Source organism: Salmo salar, chromosome 08 (genome assembly GCF_965601325.2).
Source record: "Salmo salar chromosome 08, fSalSal1, whole genome shotgun sequence".
NCBI lineage: Eukaryota > Metazoa > Chordata > Actinopteri > Salmoniformes > Salmonidae > Salmo > Salmo salar.
In genome coordinates, this window is record NC_138298.1 from 41445368 (window position 1) to 41468236 (window position 22869).

At 42.3% G+C, this 22869-nt stretch overlaps 1 protein-coding gene across 1 annotated transcript in view; it reads left to right on the top strand.

The window, feature by feature from the left end:
- Positions 1-22869, top strand: part of LOC106591460 (uncharacterized) — a 43380-nt gene that overhangs the window by 7736 nt on the left and 12775 nt on the right. Inside the window, exons 3-13 of the mRNA XM_082978221.1 lie at positions 23-1856; positions 1940-2113; positions 2284-2460; positions 2642-2818; positions 2898-3071; positions 6096-6269; positions 9164-9337; positions 9981-10154; positions 14580-14626; positions 14724-15267; positions 17289-17764. Of these exons, the coding sequence (XP_082834347.1) occupies positions 23-1856; positions 1940-2113; positions 2284-2460; positions 2642-2818; positions 2898-3071; positions 6096-6269; positions 9164-9337; positions 9981-10154; positions 14580-14626; positions 14724-15267; positions 17289-17764 (4125 nt within the window). The remainder of the gene's footprint in view (positions 1-22; positions 1857-1939; positions 2114-2283; positions 2461-2641; positions 2819-2897; positions 3072-6095; positions 6270-9163; positions 9338-9980; positions 10155-14579; positions 14627-14723; positions 15268-17288; positions 17765-22869) is intronic.

The following is a 22869-nucleotide window of genomic DNA, read 5'->3' on the forward strand; positions in this document are numbered from 1 at the left end:
AACTCTCATTGTTTTCCTACAGGTCAAATTCTTCTGACAGTCCAACAAGACATTAAGGCTAAACTGAAACACAAGTATCAACACATATCTGAAGGAATTGGACACCATGGAAACCAAAGTCTGTTAAAGGACATCTACACAGAGCTCTACATCACAGAGGGTGGAAGTGGAGGGCTCAATAATGAACATGAGGTTAGACAGATAGAGATGGCATCCAAGAAACAAACCACACAAGAGACACCAATCAAATGCAACGACATCTTCAAGCCTTTACCTGGACAAGACAAACCTATTAGGACTGTGCTGACAAAAGGAATCGCTGGCATTGGAAAAACAGTCTCTGTGCAGAAGGTCATCCTTGACTGGGCAGAGGGAAAAGCAAATCAGGACGTTCATTTCATGTTTCCTCTTCCTTTCCGTGATCTGAACCTGAAAAAGGACAAATACAGTCTGATGCAACTTCTTTCCCACTACTTCCCAGAGCTGAAAGAGATTGACAGCATTGAAGATGGTGAAAATAAAACTGTTTTCATTTTTGATGGTCTGGATGAGTGTCGACTTACTCTAGACTTCAAAAACAAAGGGAAGTGCTGTGATGTCACGAAGCCAACCTCAGTGGATGTACTGCTGACAAACCTCATCGAGGGGAATCTGCTTCCCTCTGCTCTCCTCTGGATAACCACACGGCCTGCAGCAGCCAATCAGATCCCTCCTGATTATATTGACCAGGTGACAGAGGTACGAGGGTTCAATGATCCACAAAAGGAGGAGTATTTCAGGAAGAAAATCCCAAATCAGAATCTGGCCAATGAAATCATCAAACACATGAAGACATCAAGGAGCCTCCACATCATGTGCCACATGCCAGTCTTCTGTTGGATATCAGCCACTGTCCTTGAGATGATACTGAAAGAGGCAGAGAAGGATGAAGTCCCCAAAACCCTAACCCAGATGTACTCACACTTCGTGCTCATCCAGATTATTGTGAAGAACAAGAAGTACAACAAAGCCACAGAGACAAACCCAAAGGAACTGTCTCAGTCAGACAAAGAGATGATCCTGAAACTGGCAAAGCTGTCTTTCCAACAACTGCAGAACGGCAACCTGATCTTCTATGAGGAGGACCTGAGAGAGTGTGGCCTTGATGTCACAGAGGCATCAGTGTACTCAGCATTGTGTACAGAGATCTTTAAAGAAGAATCTGGGCTGGACCAAGAGAAGGTCTACAGCTTTGTGCATCTGAGCATTCAGGAGTTTCTAGCAGCAGTGCATGCTTTAGAATCATGTCTTGGCAAATGGGAATATGTTTTCCCCCACCCAACAGTCACTAAGGGTCAAGATTATCATGAAAAGACCCGATTCAAAGTCAAGTCAGACAAGTTTAGGTCAGACAGGATGTTTAACTTACACAGGAGAGCAGTGGACCAGGCCTTGAAGAGTGAGAATGGACACCTGGACCTGTTCCTCCGCTTCCTTCTGGGTCTCTCACTGGAGTCCAATCAGAATCTGTTACAAGGCCTTCTGACACAGAGAGGAAGTACAACACAGAGCAATGAGGAAACAGTTAAGTACCTCTCATTCAATATCAAGTACAAATCCTCACCAGAAAGGATCATCAACTTGTTCCAATGTCTGAATGAACTTGGTGCCAACTCTCTAGTTGAAGACATGCAGACCTCCCTGCGATCAGGAACTCTTTCTAAAACAGAGCTAAAACCTGACCAATGTTCAGCCCTGGCCTACTTGTTACTGATGTCAGAGGAGGTACTGGAGGAGTTTGACCTGAAGACATACAACACATCAGAGGAAGGTTATCAGAGGTTGCTGCCGGTAGTGAAAACCTGCAAGAGAGCACTGTAAGTTCTGTTATTGTGTTGATGTATACAGTATCATTATAATGAAGGATTTGTATATCTAACAGATTATCTCCTCTCTCCAGACTGGATCGCTGTAAACTCACATATAAATCCTGTGAGACTCTGACCTCAGCTCTGCAGACACCAAACTCCCCCCTGAGAGAACTGGACCTCAGCTACAGTGACCTGGGAGACAGAGGAGTGGAGCTGCTCTGTGTTGGATTAACCAGTCCACTCCACAACATACAGACACTTGTGTGAGTTAACTTCCTTCAGTATCCACTGTGGGTGTTTATATATTTTGTATTTAGTTAGTGTGTGTGTGTTTTTAACATTGTCTAATCATGTGCCCTTCTGTTTTTGTCTTAATGCATATCATTAAAGCTTTGCGTATTTAACAGTGTATCGACATATCTCCTCTCTCCAGACTAGCTGGCTGTAAAATCACATATGAATCATCTTGTGAGACTCTGGCCTCAGCTCTGCAGACACCAAACTCCCCCCTGAGAGAACTGGACTTAAGCGACAATGACCTGGGAGACAGAGGAGTGAAGCTGCTCTGTGTTGGACTAACCAGTCCACTCTGCAACATACAGACACTTGTGTAAGTGCATTTTCTTCAGTATCCACTGTGAGTATTTATACAGAACATTTTGTATGTAGTTAGTATGTTTGTGTTTTTAACATTGTTAAATCATGTGCCCTTCTGTTATTGTCTTAATGCATCTCATTATTCTTAAAGCTTTGCATATTTAACAGTGTATCGACATATCTCCTCTCTCCAGACTGGATCGCTGTGACCTCACATATAGATCCTGTGAGACTCTGACCTCAGCTCTGCAGACACCAAACTCCCCCCTGAGAAAACTGGACCTCAGCCACAACAATGACCTGGAAGACAGAGGAGTGGAGCTGCTCTGTGTTGGACTAACCAGTCCACTCTGCAACATACTGACACTAGTGTGAGTTAAACATCTTCAGTATGAGTTATTATGTGGATGTTTTAAACATGTGTTAATCATGTGCTCTTCTGCCCTCTAGTCTAGGTCACTGTGGTCTGACAGAGGGTTGCTGTTCACATCTGGCCTCAGTCCTGAGTTCACCCAACTCACAACTGAAACAACTGGAGTTGAGAGACAATGACCTGCAGGACTCAGGAGTTACACTGCTGTCTGCTGGACTGGAGGATCCAGACTGTAAACTACACACACTGGGGTAAGTGTGTGTGTGTGTGTGTGTGTGTGTGTGTGTGTGTGTGTGTGTGTGTGTGTGTGTGTGTGTGTGTGTGTGTGTGTGTGTGTGTGTGTGTGTGTGTGTGTGTGTGTGTGTGTGTTTGTTTGTTTGTTTGTTTGTTTGGTATCAGAATCCAGATGTGTCATCTCATAATCCAGAATCACTGTTGTGGCTGACGTCTAGTTAATTTTACTCTGTTTTTTAAATCTGAACTCAAGTAGCAGATACCACCCCTCTCAAAGCCCGTTAAATTCACCTTTTTGAAGGGTTTTAAATTCACCCTTTTGATGGGTTTTACTACCTCATCTGCCTTCCCTATATCAAGGTGTTTGGTACTTTCTGAAATCACCTATGGGGAAAAATGAAAGGTGGAAAAACGATTGGAACCATTTTCCTCTTTGACTGCTAGGTTTTATGGGTATTATGACTCATACTGTGGTACTCTATGGTGTGTAGATGGGTGACAAAAATAAACAATTTTGAAATCAGGCTGTAACACAACAAAATATGGAATAAGTCAAGGAGGATGAATACTTTCTGAAGGCACTGTATAGTCAACCAGTCTAACTGTCTATCCTGTCCTCTATCCACCATAAATAATAGTCCCTGTATAGTCTACCAGTCTAACTGTCTATCCTGTCCTCTCTCCACCATAAATAATAGTCCCTGTATAGTCTACCTATCACACCCTGATCAGTTTCACCTGTCCTTGTTATTGTCTCCACCCCCTCCTTGTTTTCCCCAGTGAATTTATCCCTGTGGTTCCTGTCTCTCTGTGCCAGTTCGTCTAGTATGTTCCAAATCAACCAGCGTTTTTCCCGTTCTCCTGCCTTTGCTATTCTTTTTTTTCTAGTCCTCCCGGGTTTTGACCCTTGCCTGTTCTGGACTCTGTCACCGCCTGCCTGACCATTCTGCCTGCCTGACCATGAGCCTTTCTGCCACTCTGTACCTCCTGAACTCTGATCTGGTTTTGACCTTTTGCCTGTTCACGACCATTCTCTTGCCTACTCCTTTTGGATTATTAAACATTATTAGACTCCAACCATGCGCATCTGGGTCTCGCCTTCTGTCATGATACTACCAGTCTACCTCTTTATCCGGTCCTCTATCCACCATAAATGGTGTCAATAGTGGATTGGTTGTCCAGATCTGCAATAGGATAACTAGCTAATATCATACCACACATACAATCATTCAAATATTTAATATACGAACATGGTGCGTCACTGAAAGAACAGTGAAGACATGAGACACGCAGCAAAAAAAACTCCCATATTGATCTTGTTTAATGACAATACAATTATCATTATTATTATCTAGCCTACAACACCACATTGCAATGAATAATTGTCTTACAAAATTCCACTCTTGGATGTAAACTGCAGTGAAAATTTCATCCAAATAATGGCGCAAAAGCCCTTTGATTTAGAATATTTAATTCCATTGATTACATTTGGATCAGTTGTGGGTCACAACTCTCAACAGCTTATAGGAAAGGCCAGTCTGGCCTTGATTAGGTCTCGCTTTACCGCAGCCGCCGGGTCACTCAAGCAGACAGCACACAGACACTCCACGCTGTTTGAACTCAGATTCTTCCAAAAAAACAACGATGGTGCTTTTCACATTGCTTGTTAATGTTAATCCTTGTTTTCTCTATTGTACTATTAGTTTGTGTATCTTTCTCTCTCTGCAAAACGTGACTTCAATAAAAGTGTCAGCAGGCTTCGGTTCGGCGAGTGTGGTCACGAGTGTGCTCGCATACTCCCCTAAAAGACCTTTGCTTGAAAAACAAAGAAAAATAGCTGTTTGTTCATTCTGAGACGCCGTAGGCAGTATACACTTCCTCAAAATAGTCAGAATTAATCTGACTAATCATTTTTATGTTTTTGCGGAGGAGATCTTAATTGTGCAATTTTACTAACTAAGATGTTTGGTACTGTATTTACATCTAACTAAGATGTTTGCTGTAATATATCTTAAGTGGAAAAAATGTGCAGATAAACAAGTCATCTCTCATTGAATGACAACTTAATTGAAGAATCTCTATTGTTGACCAATCACAGACGAAGGGGCGTAGACTTTGGCTATCGACTTCAGCTTGCCTCGAGAAAAAATGTTATGTGCACGAACAGCCAAAAAAACCTGAAGACCAAAATGAACAAAAACGTCACAAAATGTCTTCATAATAAATGCAAGAACTGTCCCAAACTGTTTATTGGATGGGAAGCATGCAGATGCCTTAAGCTGGCACGTGGCTAAAATAATGGTAATTGCTAACTAGCTAGCTGGCTAGCTAAATGCAGTTAGCTAAATGCACACGTTAGCTCTAATACAGGTTGTTACCAGTGGTGGTGTAGATCAGCATGTTTGTGCAACAGCATGTTTTGAATTAGATAGATGTGACATTTAGACAAAGATTTTAGCTATCTATTCAAATGTGATTAGTGTCCCCTGGGAAACACTCACCAACACTTTGGTTCCTACCCTGTCATAACTCCAACCTGGCTTTTTAATTTGTTGTCATGCTAAACAACACCAACCATAGAATTAGAATAATCATTCTATTTATGTTTCCAACAGTTCAAGTGTTTTGATCTATATAAAATAAAAAATCTATCGAAAAAACTGCAAGATTTGGTTGAAAAGTTAGATTTTCTGCCCATATTGTGCAGCCTTGTATCAACCTGGAAATTTTACCAGTATATGCAAACATTTTGTGGCACAGAAAGAAAGGTGAAAAGTAATATCTTTTTCAGATGTTTTAAAAGTTAGTAGGATTAATTTACACTATAGGCCCAACGTAGGCTATATCTCAATCAATTTAAAAATAGATTATTCTGGTGCTCCTAAATTTGATGTGGTGCTCCTAACTTTTTAAAGTTAGGAGCACCAGTGCTACCAATGAAAGACAATGTTTCCCCATCTCAGACTCAACACAGAGGCAGACAGAAGTTACCATTCTGTCACCAGAGATGTGTGTGCTAAGTTTCCCTCTACTCCCCTCAGTCTAGGTCAGTGTGGTCTGACAGAGGGTTGCTGTTCAGCTCTGGCCTCAGTCCTGAGTTCACCCAATTCACAACTGAAACAACTGGAGCTGAGAGACAATGATCTGCAGGACTCAGGAGTTACACTGCTGTTTGCTGGACTGGAGGATCCAGACTGTAAACTACACACACTGGGGTAAGAGAGAGAGAGAGAGTGTTTGTGTGTGTGAGAGTGATCCAGGCTTACCCAAAACATTTACCAAGAATTTAGTTTTTTACAAAATAAAATATTGAATCTTTCATCTCTCTGTGTTTCCTAATTTTCCTTAAATTCGCAAGTATGTCACGAATGTATCTTGCAGGAGAAAGCATCCGAGTGGCGATTCTAATCCAACCATTAACTCATACATTGTTCTGCTCCTGGCCTGAGAGGATAGAACTTCAATATGTAGCTAGATGTAGAAGGCTAATGTTATCTAGCTAACGTTGCCCATGAATGGAAGTTAGGCTAGCGAGCATTTTAGCCATGTAGCCTAGGACAACAAACAAGAGAAGTGTGTACTGTATGACAGAGTGATAGACTGTGTACTGTATAACAGTGATAGACTGTGTACTGTATAACAGAGTGATAGACCGTGTACTGTATAACAGAGTGATAGACTGTGTACTGTATAACAGTGATAGACTGTGTACTGTATAACAGTGATAGACTGTGTACTGTATAACAGAGTGATAGACAGTGTACTGTATAACAGTGATAGACTGTGTACTGTATAACAGAGTGATAGACTGTGTACTGTATAACAGAGTGATAGACTGTGTACTGTATAACAGTGATAGACTGTGTACTGTATAACAGAGTGATACTGTATAACAGAGTGATAGACAGTGTACTGTATAACAGAGTGATTGACTGTGTACTGTATAACAGAGTGATAGAATGTGTACTGTATAACAGAGTGATAGACTGTGTACTGTATAACAGAGTGATTGACTGTGTACTGTATAACAGAGTGATTGACTGTGTACTGTATAACAGAGTGATAGAATGTGTACTGTATAACAGAGTGATAGACTGTGTACTGTATAACAGAGTGATAGACTGTGTACTGTATAACAGTGATAGACAGTGTACTGTATAACAGAGTGATAGACTGTGTACTGTATAACAGAGTGATAGACTGTGTACTGTATAACAGAGTGATAGACTGTGTACTGTATAACAGTGATAGACAGTGTACTGTATAACTGTGATAGACAGTGTACTGTATAACAGTGATAGACAGTGTACTGTATAACAGTGATAGACAGTGTACTGTATAACAGTGATAGACAGTGTACTGTATAACAGAGTGATAGACTGTGTACTGTATAACAGTGATAAACTGTGTACTGTATAACAGAGTGATAGACTGTGTACTGTATAACAGAGTGATAGACAGTGTACTGTATAACAGAGTGATAGACTGTGTACTGTATGACAGAGTGATAGACTGTGTACTGTATGACAGAGTGATAGACTGTGTACTGTATGACAGAGTGATAGACTGTGTACTGTATGACAGAGTGATAGACAGTGTACTGTATAACAGAGTGATAGACTGTGTACTGTATGACAGAGTGATAGACTGTGTACTGTATGACAGAGTGATAGACAGTGTACTGTATAACAGAGTGATAGACTGTGTACTGTATAACAGTGATAGACAGTGATAGATCGTGTACTGTATAACAGAGTGATAGACTGTGTACTGTATAACAGAGTGATAGACTGTGTACTGTATAACAGAGTGATAGACTGTGTACTGTATAACAGTGATAGACAGTGTACTGTATAACAGAGTGATAGACTGTGTACTGTATAACAAAGTGATACTGTATAACAGAGTGATAGACTGTGTACTGTATAACATGACAGAGGAACATGTTTTTTCTACTTGTACTAACACGCACACACAGACATCAGTACCATGAACCATTCTTTACAACGTGCAGTAACTCTCTGTGGTTCTAAATTAATAGTTGTTTAGTGGTCCAGAAATGTCGGAAACATTAACTTGCTTGACCATGCTGTAGGTCATGTAACTGTTTGTTAAATACAATATGCTTTGTGGACTTCACTGGACAGAGGTTTCTATCCGGTTTTGTAATGAAACAAAGTTGTGGTTGAATTTATTCTGCCACTGTGTCTTATTGTCTAGGCCTTTAGTCCTATATATCACTGTGTCTTATTGTCTCAGCCTTTAGTCCTATATATCACTGTGTCTTATTGTCTCAGCCTTTAGTCCTATATATCACTGTGTCTTATTGTCTCAGGCTTTAGTCCTATATATCACGGTGTCTTATTGTCTAGGCCTTTAGTCCTATATATCACTGTGTCTTATTGTCTAGGCCTTTAGTCCTATATATTACAGTGTCTTATTGTCTCAGCTTTTAGTCTTATATATCACTGTGTCTTATTGTCTCAGCTTTTAGTCCTATATATCACTGTGTCTTATTGTCTCAGCCTTTAGTCCTATATATCACAGTGTCTTATTGTCTCAGCTTTTAGTCCTATATATCACAGTGTCTTATTGTCTAGGCCTTTAGTCCTATATATCACTGTGTCTTATTGTCTCAGCCTTTAGTCCTATATATCACTGTGTCTTATTGTCTAGGCCTTTAGTCCTATATATCACAGTGTCTTATTGTCTAGGCCTTTAGTCCTATATATCACTGTGTCAAGGCATCTGAACCAACAGGTTATAGAGCAAACAACGCAATTATCACAACACATATGTTGTAATATGGCTTTCAAAGCCTGATCCCCTTTCCGTCTCCTTCCAAAAAAGTCCACCTGTTTACAATGAAGACTGTAGGCACTGAATGACAACGTGGAGGTGATGTTTTAGATCATAATTAGATTATTTCTCAGCAGTGTAACGATACTGTTATACCAGATTATGTTTCCCCATCAGAGAAGCTGTAGAGCGCAGAGGCCTGTAGAGAGGCCGACAAACATTACTATTTGTATTTTCCACATGTTTTTACCATATCTATCTGATAAGGTGTGTGTGACTGATGATGAAGTTTGTCCTCTACTCCCCACAGTCTAGGTCAGTGTGGTCTGACAGAGGGTTGCTGTTCAGATCTGGCCTCAGTCCTGAGTTCACCCAACTCGCAACTGAAACAACTGGAGCTGAGAGACAATGACCTGCAGGACTCAGGAGTTACACTGCTGTCTGCTGGACTGGAGGATCCAGACTGTAAACTACACACACTGGGGTAAGTACAGCTGTTTCAGTCAGGTCTGTACTGAGCTGAGTTACACTGCTGTCTGCTGGACTGGAGGATCCAGACTGTAAACTACACACACTGGGGTAAGTACAGCTTTTTCAGTCAGGTCTGTACTGAGCTGAGTTACACTACTGTCTGCTGGACTGGAGGATCCAGACTGTAAACTACACACACTGGGGTAAGTACAGCTGTTTCAGTCAGGTCTGTACTGAGCTGAGTTACACTGCTGTCTGCTGGACTGGAGGATCCAGACTGTAAACTACACATACTGGGGTAAGTACAGCTGTTTCAATCAGGTCTGTACTGAGCTGAGTTACACTGCTGTCTGCTGGACTGGAGGATCCAGACTGTAAACTACACACACTGGGGTAAGTACAGCTGTTTCAGTCAGGTCTGTACTGAGCTGAGTTACACTGCTGTCTGCTGGACTGGAGGATCCAGACTGTAAACTACACACACTGGGGTAAGTACAGCTGTTTCAATCAGGTCGGTACTGAGCTTCGTAAAACAAATCCTCTGAAAATCTGATGTTTCATCACAATGTTTGTTTCATGGAGAAATGTCTGGGTGTCCTAAAAGATGATTGACACCAGTACACCAACCTAGACAGCTCTTGTTTGTCTCTCTGTAGGCTGTCTGGCTGTCTGGTCACAGAGGAGGGCTGTGCTGCTCTGTCTTCAGGTCTGAGGTTAAACCCCTCCCACCTGAAAGAGCTGGACCTGAGCTACAATCACCCAGGAGACTCTGCAGGGGGACTGCTTTCAGCTGCTCTGGTGGATCCCACATATAAACTGATGAAGCTGAAGTAAGTCAGAATAGATGTCCTAATAGTGTGAGCAGCGGTTGTGTCATATGTAGTGTAGTAGGTTCAGTAACTTTATTTTATTTATTTCCCCTTTATTTAACCAGGCAGGCAAGTTGAGAACAAGTTCTCATTTACAATTGCGACCTGGCCAAGATAAAGCAAAGCAGTTCGACAACATACAACAACACAGAGTTACACATGGAGTAAAACAAACATATAGTCAATAATACAGTAGAAAAATATGTCTATATACAATGTGAGCAAATGAGGTTAGATAAGGGAGGTAAAGGCTAAATGGCCATGGTGGCAAAGTAAATACATTATAGCAAGTAACACACTGGAATGGTAGATTTGTAGTGGAAGAAAGTGCAAAGTAGAAATAGAAATAATGGGGTGCAAAGGAGCAAAAATAATACATAAATACAGTAGGGTAAGAGGTAGTTGTTTGGGCTAAATTATAAATGGGCTATGTACAGGTGCAGTGATCTGTGAGCTGCTCTGGCAGCTGGTGCTTAAAGCTAGTGAGGGAGATATGTGTCTCCAGCTTCAGTGATCTTTGCAGTTCGTTCCAGTCATCAGCAGTAGAGATCTGGAAGGAAAGGCGGCCAAAGGGGGAATTGGCTTTGAGGGTGACCAGTGAGATATACTTGCTTGAGCGCGTGCTACGGGTGGGTGCTGCTATGGTGACCAGTGAGCTGAGATAAGGCGGGGCTTTACCTAGCAAAGACTTGTAGATGACCTGGAGCCAGTGGGTTTGGCGACGAGTATGAAGCGAGGGCCAGCCAACGAGAGCGTACAGGTCGCAGTGGTGGGTAGTATATGGGGCTTTGGTGACAAAACGGATGGCACTGTGATAGACTGCATCCAGTTTATTGAGTAGGGTGTTGGAGGCTATTTTGTAAATGACATCGCCGAAGTCGAGGATCGGTAGGATGGTCAGTTTTACGAGGGTATGTTTGGCAGCATGAGTGAAAGATGATTTGTTGCAAAATAGGAAGCCAATTCTAGATTTAACTTTGGATTGGAGATGTTTGATGTGAGTCTGGAAGGAGAGTTTACAGTCTAACCAGACACCTAGGTATTTGTAGTTATCCACATATTCTAAGTCAGAACCATCCAGAGTAGTGATGCTGGACGGGCCGGCAAGTGCAAGCAGCGATCGGTTGAAGAGCATGCTTTTAGTTTTGCTTGTATTTAAGAGCAGTTGGAGGCCACGGAAGGGGAGTTGTATGGCATTGAAGCTCGTCTGGATGGTTATTAACACAGTGTTCAAAGAAGGGCCAGAAGTATACAGAATGGTGTCATCTGCATAGAGGTGGATCAGAGACTCTCCAGCAGCAAGAGCGACATCATTGATGTATACAGAGAAAAGAGTTGGCCCAAGATTTGAACACTGTGGCACCCCCATAGAGACTACCAGAGGCCCGGACAACAGGCCATCCGATTTGACACATTGAACTCTATCAGAGAAGTAGTTGGTGAACCAGGCGAGGCAATCATTTGAGAAACCAAGGCTGTCGAGTCTGCCAATAAGAATGTGGTGATTGACAGAGTCGAAAGCTTTGGCCAGGTCAATGAATACGGCAGCACAGTATTTTTTCTTATCGATGGCGGTTACGATATCGTTTAGGACATTGAGCGTGGCTGAGGTGCACCCATGACCAGCTCTGAAACCAGATTGCATAGCGGAGAAGGTGCGGTGGGATTCGAAATGGTCTGTAATCTGTTTGTTGACTTGGCTTTCGAAGGCCTTAGAAAGGCAGGGTAGGATAGATATAGGTCTGTAGCAGTTTGGCTCAAGAGTGTCCCCTCCTTTGAAGAGGGGGATGACAGCAGCTGCTTTCCAATCTTTGGGAATCTCAGACGATACGAAGGAGAGGTTGAACAGGCTAGCAATAGGGGTTGCAACAATTTCGGCAGATCATTTTAGAAAGAAAGGGTCCAGATTGTCTAGCCCGGCTGATTTGTAGGGGTCCAGATTTTGCAGCTCTTTCAGAACATCAGCTGAATGGATTTGGGAGAAGGAGAAATGGGGAAGGCTTGGGCGAGTAGCTGTGGGGGGTGCAGTGCTGTTGCATGCAGTAGGGGTAGTTAGGTGGAAAGCATGGCCAGCCGTAGAAAAATGCTTATTGAAATTCTCAATTATAGTGGGCTTATCGGTGGTGACAGAGTTTCCTATCCTCAGTGCAGTGGACAGTTGGGAGGAGGTGTTCTTATTCTCCATGGACTTTACAATGTCCCAGAACTTTTTAGAGTTGGAGTTGCACGAAGCAAATTTCTGTTTGAAAAAGCTAGCCTTGGCGTTTCTAACTGCCTGTGTGTATTGGTTTCTAACTTCCCTAAAAAGTTGCATATCGCGGGGGCAGTTCCCATGCTAATGCAGAACGCCACAGGATATTTTTGTGTTGGTTAAGGGCAGTCAGGTCTGGGGAGAACCAAGGGCTATATCTGTTCCTGGTTCTAAATTTCTTGAAAGGGGCATGCTTATTTAAGATGGAGAGGAAGGCATTTAAAAAAAATAACCAGGCATCCTCTACTGACGGGATGAGGTCAATATCCTTCCAGGATACCAGGGCCAGGTCGATTAGAAAGGCTTGCTCGTTGAAATGTTTCAGGGAGTGTTTGACAGTGATGAGTGGAGGTCGTTTGACCGCTGACCCATTACGGGTGCAGGCAATGAGGCAGTGATCGCTGAGATCTTGGTTGAAAACAGCAGAGGTGTATTTAGAGGGCACGTTGGTTAGGATGATATCTATGAGGGTGCCAGTGTTTGCGGCTTTGGGGTTGTACCTGGTGGGTTCATTAATAATTTGTGTGAGATTGAGGGCATCAAGCTTGGATTGTAGGATGGCTGGGGTGTTAAGCATGTCCCAGTTTAGGTCACCTAGTAGCACGAGCTCTGAAGATAGATGGGGGGCAATCAGTTCACATATGGTGTCCAGAGCACAGCTAGGGGCCGAGGGGGGTCTATAGCAGGCGGCAACGGTGAGAGACTTGTTTTTGGAGAGGTGGATTTTTAAAAGTAGAAGTTCAAATTGTTTGGGTACAGACCTGGATAGCAGGACAGAACTCTGCAGGCTATCTCTGCAGTAGATTGCAACACCGCCCCCTTTGGCTGTTCTATCTTGTCTGAAAATGTTGTAATTAGGGATGAAGATTTCAGAGTTTTTGGTTGAGGACATGATGGTAGAATTAAGGGGAAGTTTACCCAACAGGCTGAGCACTCCAACACAGCATACATCATCACCACATGAATACTCTTCTTCTGCATCTCTGATATCCTGTTGGATTTGTACTCCGTTCTGTATGCAGTAGGTAGGATAGAATACCTGTATGTCTCCAGTAATGAATTGTACTCCGTTCTGTATGCAGTAGGTAGGATAGAATACCTGTATGTCTCTAGTAATGAATTGTACTCCGTTCTGTATGCTGTAGGTAGGATAGAATACCTGTATGTCTCTAGTAATGAATTGTACTCTGTTCTGTATGCTGTAGGTAGGATAGAATACCTGTATGTCTCTAGTAATGAATTGTACTCCGTTCTGTATGCAGTAGGATAGAATACCTGTATGTCTCTATGTCACAAGTGTTTTCAATCCCAATGATGATAACTAAACAATCATTTAAGCTTTGACCAATTCCCAAGGTTTGTAAGACTCTCGGTTTTAATAATAATTAGGCAAAGTCTCAGATTCTGCAAAAGGTTAATTCTTTATTCAGAGAGTACTCTGATGTCAAAAATGAGAACACTCATTTTATAACTCACACACACACACACACACACACACACACACACACACACACACACACACACACACACACACACACACACACCACACACACACACACACACACACACACACACCAGTAGAAACTCCACCTCCCTTTAGGTGGGCTGTATTTTTCCACGATACTAACACATCATTTCTCATTATTTCTAGCCATTCCTAACAGTTACTCCCCCTTACCTAAGTTGGGGAGGCCTCTTTCCTGTTATTTGGTTTCAGAGTTATCACAAGTCGACAGTTCAGTTGGCCTTGAATGTCTCAACTCTACCCAGCTCATATTGTGAAATAGTAACACAATGGTCTAGTCACACACATGATGGAATTATGATTCTAACACATTTCATACATTTACATGATTTCAGGGTGGAATCCATTAGTCATTACTTTAAACATACTGTATACATTCCTTCATCACTCTAGTAATGAACTGTACTATGTTCTGTATGCAGTAGGTAGGATAGAATACCTGTATGTCTCTAGTAATGAATTGTACTCTGTTCTGTATGCAGTAGGTAGGATAGAATACCTGTATGTCTCTAGTAATGAACTTTGATAGTGCACCAGAACACAACAACATGGTTTAAATGTTGACTGCTTTATTAGGGCTTTGTCAGCCAATAACCTGTTTCTCCTCCAGTGTGGATCATGGTGGAGAGTGCAGGCTGAAATCAAGGCTGAGGAAATGTAAGTCTCTTCAATCCTAATTAACTGCATATTCAGAACTATAGTAACATAGCTAAGTGTTATGACAATGGGGTTTGATTAATTACTATGTCTACAGATGCCTGTCATCTCACCCTGGACCCAAATACAGTAAACCCAAACCTGATACTGTCTGAGGGGAACAGGAAGGTGACACCGGTGGTGGAGAAGCAGCGTTATGAAGACCATCCAGACAGATTTGACCGTTATCGCCAAGTTCTCTGCAGCGAAGGCTTATCTGGATCTCGTTATTATTGGGAGATTGACTGGGATGGTGGTTGGCCTGCCATTGGTGTGGTGTACAAAGGAATGATGGGAAGGGCATGTATTGGACTCACCAGCAATTCCTGGTGTATGTATGGCTCTGACAGCGTTTATGACTTTTACAATGCTGGAGTCCGTAGTAGATCCATCCTTGGCCCTGTTTCTAACAGAGTTGGAGTGTATCTGGACTGGCCAGCTGGTACTTTGTCCTTCTATAGTGTGTCCTCCTCTGGTACACTGACACACCTTTACACATTCTACACCACATTCACTGAACCCCTCCATCCTGGATTTGGGTTTCTTTTGTTGAAAACCTCCTCAGTGACCCTGTATCAGATCAATGACCAATACATTCAAAGGTGAGTCATAGTTGACAAAGGGTAAATCCTTGAAGTCGGAAGTTAACCTTAGCCAAATACATTTCAACTCAGTTTTTCACAATTCCTGACATTTAATCCTAGTAAAAATTCCCTGTCATATGTCAGCTAGGATCACCACTTTTTTTTCAGAATGTGAAATGCCAGAATAATAGTAGAGAGAATGATTTATTTCAGCTTTTATTTCTTTCATCACATTCCCAGTGGGTCTGAAGTTTACATACACTCAATTAGTATTTGGTAGCATTGCCTTTAAATTGTTTAACTTGGGTCAAATGTTTCGGGTAGCCTTCCACAAGCTTCCCACAATAAGTTGGGTGAATTTTGGTCCATTCCTTCTGACAGAACTGGTGTAACTGAGTCAGGTTTGTAGGCCTCTTTGCTCGCACACGCTTTTTCAGTTCTGCACACAAATTTTCTATGGGATTGAGGTCAGGGCTTTGTGATGGCCACTCCAATACCATGACTTTATTGTCCTTAAGCCATTTTGCCACAACTTTGGAAGTATGCTTGGGGTCATTGTCCATTTAGAAGACTCATTTGCGACCAAGCTTTAACTTCCTGACTGATGTCTTGAGATGTTGTTTCAATATATCCACATAGTTTTCTTCCTCATGATGCCATCTAGTTTGTGAATTGCACCAGTCCCTCCTGTAGCAAAGATCCCCCACAACATGATGCTGCCACCCCTGTGCTTCACGGTTGGGATGGTGTTCTTCGGCTTGCAAGCTTCCCCTTTTTCCTCCAAACATAACGATGGTCATTATGGCCAAACAGTTCTATTTTTATTTCATCAGACCAGAGGACATTTCTCCAAAAAGTACGATCTTTGTCCCCATGTGCAGTTGCAAACCATAGTCTGGCTTTTTATGGCAGTTTTGGAGCAGTGGCTTCTTCCTTGCTGAGCGGCCTTTCAGGTTATGTCGATATAGGACTGTGGATATAGATGCTTTTGTACCTGTTTCCTCCAACATCTTCACAAGGTCCTTTGCTGTTGTTCTGGGATTGATTTGCATTTTTCGCACCAAAGTACGTTCATCTCTAGGAGACAGAATGTGTCTCCTTCCTGAGCGGTATGACGGCTGCGTGGACCCATGGTGTTTATACTTGCGTACTATTGTTTGTACAGCTGAACGTGGTACCTTCAGGCGTTTGGAAATTGCTCCCAAGGATGAACTAGACTTGTGGAGGTCTACAATTTTTCTGAAGTCTTGGCTGATTTCTTTTGATTTTCCCATGATGTCAAGCAAAGAGGCACTGAGTTTGAAGGTAGGCCTTGAAATACATCCACAGGTACACCTCCAATTGACTCAAATGATGTCAATTAGCCTATCAGAAGCTTCTAAAGCCATGACATAATTTCCTGGAATTTTCCAAGCTGTTTAAAGGCAGTCAACTTAGTGTATATAAACTTCTGACCCACTGGAACTGTGATACAGTGAATTATAAGTGAAATAATCTGTCTGTTAACAGTTGTTGGAAAAATTACTTGTGTCATGCACAAAGTAGATGTCCTAACTGACTTGCCAAAACTATAGTTTGTTAACAAGAAACTTGTGGAGTGGTTGAAAAATGAGTTTTAATGACTCCAACCTAACTGTATGTAAACTTCCGACTTCAACTGTGTGTGTGTGTGTGTGTGTGTGTGTGTGTGTGTGTGTGTGTGTGTGTGTGTGTGTGTGTGTGTGTGTGTGTGTGTGTGTGTGTGTGTGTGTGTGTGTGTGTGTGTGTGTGTGTGTGTGTGTGTGTGTGTGTGTGTGTGTATATACCAAAAATATATGGGGCATTGGAAATGATGCAGATAATTGCATTGATGGAAGCAACAATCTATCTTCAATATTAAAGCTGAACCCCCCCTGATTATTATCAACAGCTGTAACAAGTTGTCCACTGCAGGAAACCCTCACTGGTACCCTAATTTATAGAAAGATCCATGTATGCTATACAGTATAAAGTTGTAGTTTGTTTAATCACGGTCAGTCTGTCTGCTATCCCAATACCAGAGACCTTGATGGAGACTGTTGTCTCAAACCTGGACCTGAGAACACCAGAGACCATGGTGGAGAGTGTTGGATCAAGCCTGGACCTGAGAACACCAGAGACCATGGTGGAGAGTGTTGGATCAAGCCTGGACCTGAGAACACCAGAGACCATGGTGGAGAGTGTTGTATCAAGCCTGGACCTGAGGACACCAGAGACCATGGTGGAGAGTGTTGGATCAAGCCTGGACCTGAGAACACCAGAGACCATGGTGGAGAGAGTTGTATCAAGCCTGGACCTGAGAACACCAGAGACCATGGTGGAGAGAGTTGTATCAAGCCTGGACCTGAGAACACCAGAGACCATGGTGGAGAGAGTTGTATCAAGCCTGGACCTGAGAACACCAGAGACCATGGTGGAGAGTGTTGTATCAAGCCTGGACCTGAGGACACCAGAGACCATGGTGGAGAGAGTTGTATCAAGCCTGGACCTGAGAAAAGTGAGTGTTAACTGATTTCCTTGTTTTACTTGTTTTCCAATCAAAATATGATTATAACATTCATTGTACTAGAGTCCCAGGCAAGGAACACAATAATTCTGTATTTGTGACCCGTTTCAGGAAACTAGGCGTATGTTGCAAGTCACGACTTCACAGGAGAGCTTTTTATCAAAATGCGTTTTTGGGGCAGAAATGCCTTTGCGAACATGTGAACTTTCATGTGCCTTAATAACAAACTTGTATGCCATCTATAAATATGAATTAGACTTTTAAATTACGAGCCTTGTTGGTTAAGCTACAGAAAAAGTTAGCAACCTTCCCACTATCCATGATTGGCTGAGATAATGAGTGGGCTAGACATGCAAAGAGAGGAGTTCGGATTGGTTTGCCATAGAAGGCTTCTGTCTATTTGAGATGGTCAGTCTGTTGGTAATCCTGTTGAATGCTGCTTTAAAAAAAATGTATTGTGTAGTAGAGTTGCTCTCCACTTTCTGGAGGATCGAGTTTTGAAATCCGTGGAATTAGAGTATGATAGCTAAAGAGATGGAGGAAACACCTGTCTCCGGATTAAATCTTCAAACTAAGGGCAACCGTGGTATGGCATCCATGACAGGGAGACACGTCCATCATGCATGATGATGTATACGGGTAGGATAGTCTAACTAGCTACATTTTCATATATTACACGTTTCTAATTTTGACAGAAGTGGATTCATTTCAAGCTAAAGTGTACTGTTAGCTAGCTAGCTAACGTTAGCTGGCTGGCTCCCTAGCTAAAGTTACATGTATGATGTTATTATTCGTATCCCAGAAACGTTTGCTTTGCTAGTTAGAGCCTAATGTTAGCTAGCTAACATTGAACCTGGTTGGTTAGCTCCCAGCAGATTCATGCCGGGTAGTAACGACATGATTTGGCACTATGTTCATTGTTGTTAAAAAAAATGTATTTCATGGAACAGCAGTCTTTACTGCTATTAGCCAATAGAAACATATTGAATAACATGTTCACTACACGGAACAACAGATAGTCATTACTGCTATTAGCCAATAGAAACACATTGAACAACAGATAGTCATGACTGCTATTAGCCAATAGAAACACATTGATTAACATGTTCACTACACGGAACAACAGATAGTCATTACTGCTATTAGCCAATAGAAACACATTGAACAACAGATAGTCCTTACTGCTATTAGCCAATAGAAACACATTGAATAACAGATTCACCACATGGAACAACAGATAGTCATTACTGCTATTAGCCAATAGAAACACATTGAATAACATGTTCACTACATGGAACAGCAGTCTTTACTGTTATTATTTTTTATTTTATTTTATTTAAACTTTATTTAACCAGGTCGGCTAGTTGAGAACAAGTTATCATTTACAACTGCGACCTGGCCAAGATAAAGCAAAGCAGTGCGACACAAACAACAACACAGAGTTACACATGGAATAAACAAGCGTACAGTCAATAGCACAATAGAAAAAAAGAAAGTCTATATACAGTGTGTGCAATTAGCGTGAGGAGGTAAGGCAATAAATAGGCCATAGTAGCGAAGTAGTTACAATTTAGCAAATTAACACTGGAGTGATAGATGAGCAGATGATGATGTGCAAGTAGAAATACTGGTGTGCAAAAGAGCAGAAAAGTAAATAAAAACAATATGGGGATGAGGTAGGTAGATTGGGTGGGCTATTTACAGATGGGCTATGTACAGCTGCAGCGATCAGTTAGCTGCTCAGATAGCTGATGTTTAAAGTTCGTGAGGGAAATATAAGTCTCCAGCTTCAGCGATTTTTGCAATTCGTTCCAGTCATTGGCAGCAGAGAACTGGAAGGAAAGGCAGCCAAAGGACGTGTTGGCTTTGGGGATGGCCAGTGAAATATACCTGCTAGAGCGCGTGTTACGGGTGGATGTTGTTATCGTGACCAATGAGCTGAGATAAGGCGGAGCTTTACCTTGCATAGACTTCTAGATGACCTGGAGCCAGTGGGTCTAGTGATGAATATGTAGCGAGGGCCAGCCAACTAGAGCATACAGGTCGCAGTGGTGGGTGTTATAAGGGGCCTTGGTTACAAAACGGATGGCACTGTGATAGACTGCATCCAGTTTGCTGAGTAGAGTATTGGAAGCTATTTTGGAAATGACATCGCTGAAGTCGAGGATCGGTAGGATAGTCAGTTTTACGAGGGTATGTTTGGCGGCCTGAGTGAAGGAGGCTTTGTTGCGAAATAGGAAGCCGATTCTAGATTTCATTTTGGATTGGAGATGTTTAATATGAGTCTAGAAGGAGAGTTTACAGTCTAGCCAGACACCTAGGTATTTGTAGTTGTCCACATATTCTAAGTTAGAACCCTCCAGAGTAGTGATGCTAGTCGGGCGGGCAGGTGTGGGCAGTGAACGGTTGAAAAGCATGCATTTAGCTTTACTTGCGTTTAAGAGCAGTTGGAGACCACGGACGGAGTGTTGTATGGCATTGAAGCTCGTTTGGAGGTTTGTTAACACAGTGTCCAAGGAAGGGCCAGAAGTATACAGAATGGTGTCGTCTGCGTAGAGGTGGATAAGAGAATCACCAGCAGCAAGAGTGACATCATTGATGTATACAGAGAAGAGAGTTGGCCCGAGAATTGAACCCTGTGGCACCCCCATAGAGACTGCCAGAGGTCTGGACAACAGGCTCTCCGATTTGACACATTGAACTCTATCAGAAAAGTAGTTGGTGATAAGAATGTGGTGATTGACAGAGTCGAAAGCCTTGGCCAGGTTGATGAATACGGCTGCACAGTAATGTCTCTTATCGATGGCGGTTATGATATCGTTTAGGACCTTGAGCATGGCTGAGGTGCACCCATGACCAGCTCTGAAACCAGATTGCATAGCGGAGAAGGTATAGTGGGATTCGAAATGGTCGGTAATCTGTTTGTTAACTTGGCTTTCAAAGACCTTAGAAAGGCAGGGTAGGATAGATATAGGTCTGTAGCAGTTTGGGTCTAAAGTGTCACCCCCTTTGAAGAGGGGGATGACCGCGGCAGCTTTCCAATCTTTAGGGATCTCGGACGATACGAAAGAGAGGTTGAACAGACTGGTAACAGGGGTTGCAACAATGGCGGCGGATAATTTTAGAAAGAGATGGTCCAGATTGTGTAGCCCAGCTGATTTGTAGGGGTCCAGATTTTGCAGCTCTTTCATAACATCTGCTATCTGGATTTGGGTTAAGGAGAAGCTGGGGAGGCTTGGGCATGTAGCTGTGGGGGGTGCGGAGCTGTTGGCCGGGGTTGGGGTAGCCAGGAGGAAAGCATGGCCAGCCGTAGAGAAATGCTTATTGAAATTCTCGATTATCGTGGATTTATCATTGGTGACAGTGTTACCTAGCCTCAGTGCAGTGGGCAGCTGGGAGGAGGTGCTCTTATTCTCCATGGACATTACAGTGTCCCAGAACTTTTTGGAGTTAGAGCTACAGGATGCAAATTTCTGTTTGAAAAAGCTAGTCTTTGCTTTCCTGACTGACTGCGTGTATTGGTTCCTGACTTCCCTGAAAAGTTGCATATCGCAGGGACTATTCGATGCTAGTGCAGTCCGCCACAGGATGTTTTTGTGCTGGTCGAGGGCAGTCAGGTCTGGAGTGAACCAAGGGCTATATCTGTTCTTAGTTCTACATTTTTTGAAAGGGGCATGCTTATTTAAGATGGTGAGGAAATTACTTTTAAAGAACGACTAGGCATCCTCGACTGACGGGATGAGGTCAATATCCTTCCAGGATACCCGGGCCAGGTCAATTAGAAAGGCCTGCTCGCAGAAGTGTTTTAGGGAGCGTTTAACAGTGATGAGGGGTGGTCGTTTGACCGCGGACCCATGGCAGATGCAGGCAATGAGGCAGTGATCGCTGAAATCTTGATAGAAAACAGCAGAGGTGTATTTGGAGGGCAAGTTGGTCAGGATAATATCTATGAGGGTGCCCATGTTTACGGATTTGGGGTTGTACCTGGTGGGTAACTAGCTAACATTAACTGGCTGGCTCGTTAACTAACGTTATGTGACGTGTGTGATCTTACACGTTGTTTACCTAGCTAGGTTCATTGTTTACCGAGCTAGCTAGCTACATGTCTTAAGCTAAAGTGTACAACACCTGTTGAATATGGCCAGTGTCAGTAAATGTCAACAAAAAAAGCCAGCAAAGCTGGTAAGGCTGTTTTCATGAGATAAACAACAGAGGTAAACAAATCGGCCAGAGCATCAGGTGTGCTCTGAACACTCCAAGAGCGAAAGAGATGGGTGGGGCTAAAGCTTAAGTGGGTGTGAACGATGCTATTCACTAAATACCAAAACATTTAAAGGCAATTTTCTCAAAAGTGAGTTTACAAGTTGATCAACTTTCAAAGCAGAATTTTGTTCCCATTGTTCCTCAAAATGCAGTGTATGATATACCATTTTGTAGCTCTGAGTCTCTACTTTTATCCAGTGTAAAAAACACAATTTCAAATGTTGCTACTTAATAACACCAAATCCAGGTGGTGAGTCACATTTGGTCAAAACAAGCTTAAGCATTCATTTTAGAAACTAGGGAACCAGAAATCAGGCCCCTAACGTCTACAAAACATGGACCAGAGCGATGTTGTTTCCTGCTTCCACAAACATGAATTAATATAACAATGTAATTGTATCCTTAATACTTTTCACGTCAGATTATGGTAATGAGTGTATAAATCAGGTATGACTTCATTATCCACACAACATTCTAAGCCTGTTGCTCACTTATATTCCTTTTTATTACAAGTCTAAGTCAAACGATTAAAACAATTAATCGAGTTAATGGCATTAGTTCAATTTTAGAATTTGTTAAAATTTGTCCCTAAATTAAAAATGGACCATTTTTTAAAAGCAGTGCATTGAGTTATAAGCATACAATGCTTTGATTGTAAGGGAAAAAACACAAAATAATCTGTATCAGAATGTTTTTTCACCATAAACAACACCAAGTCTCTGTAACACACAGTTCTTTAAGTAGCCCTGCTTATCAATGTTCTTGAAGTTTGACACTTGCGTGTGACACACACACACACAAACACAAGTACGTCAGGAGTTTTATATGAGTGT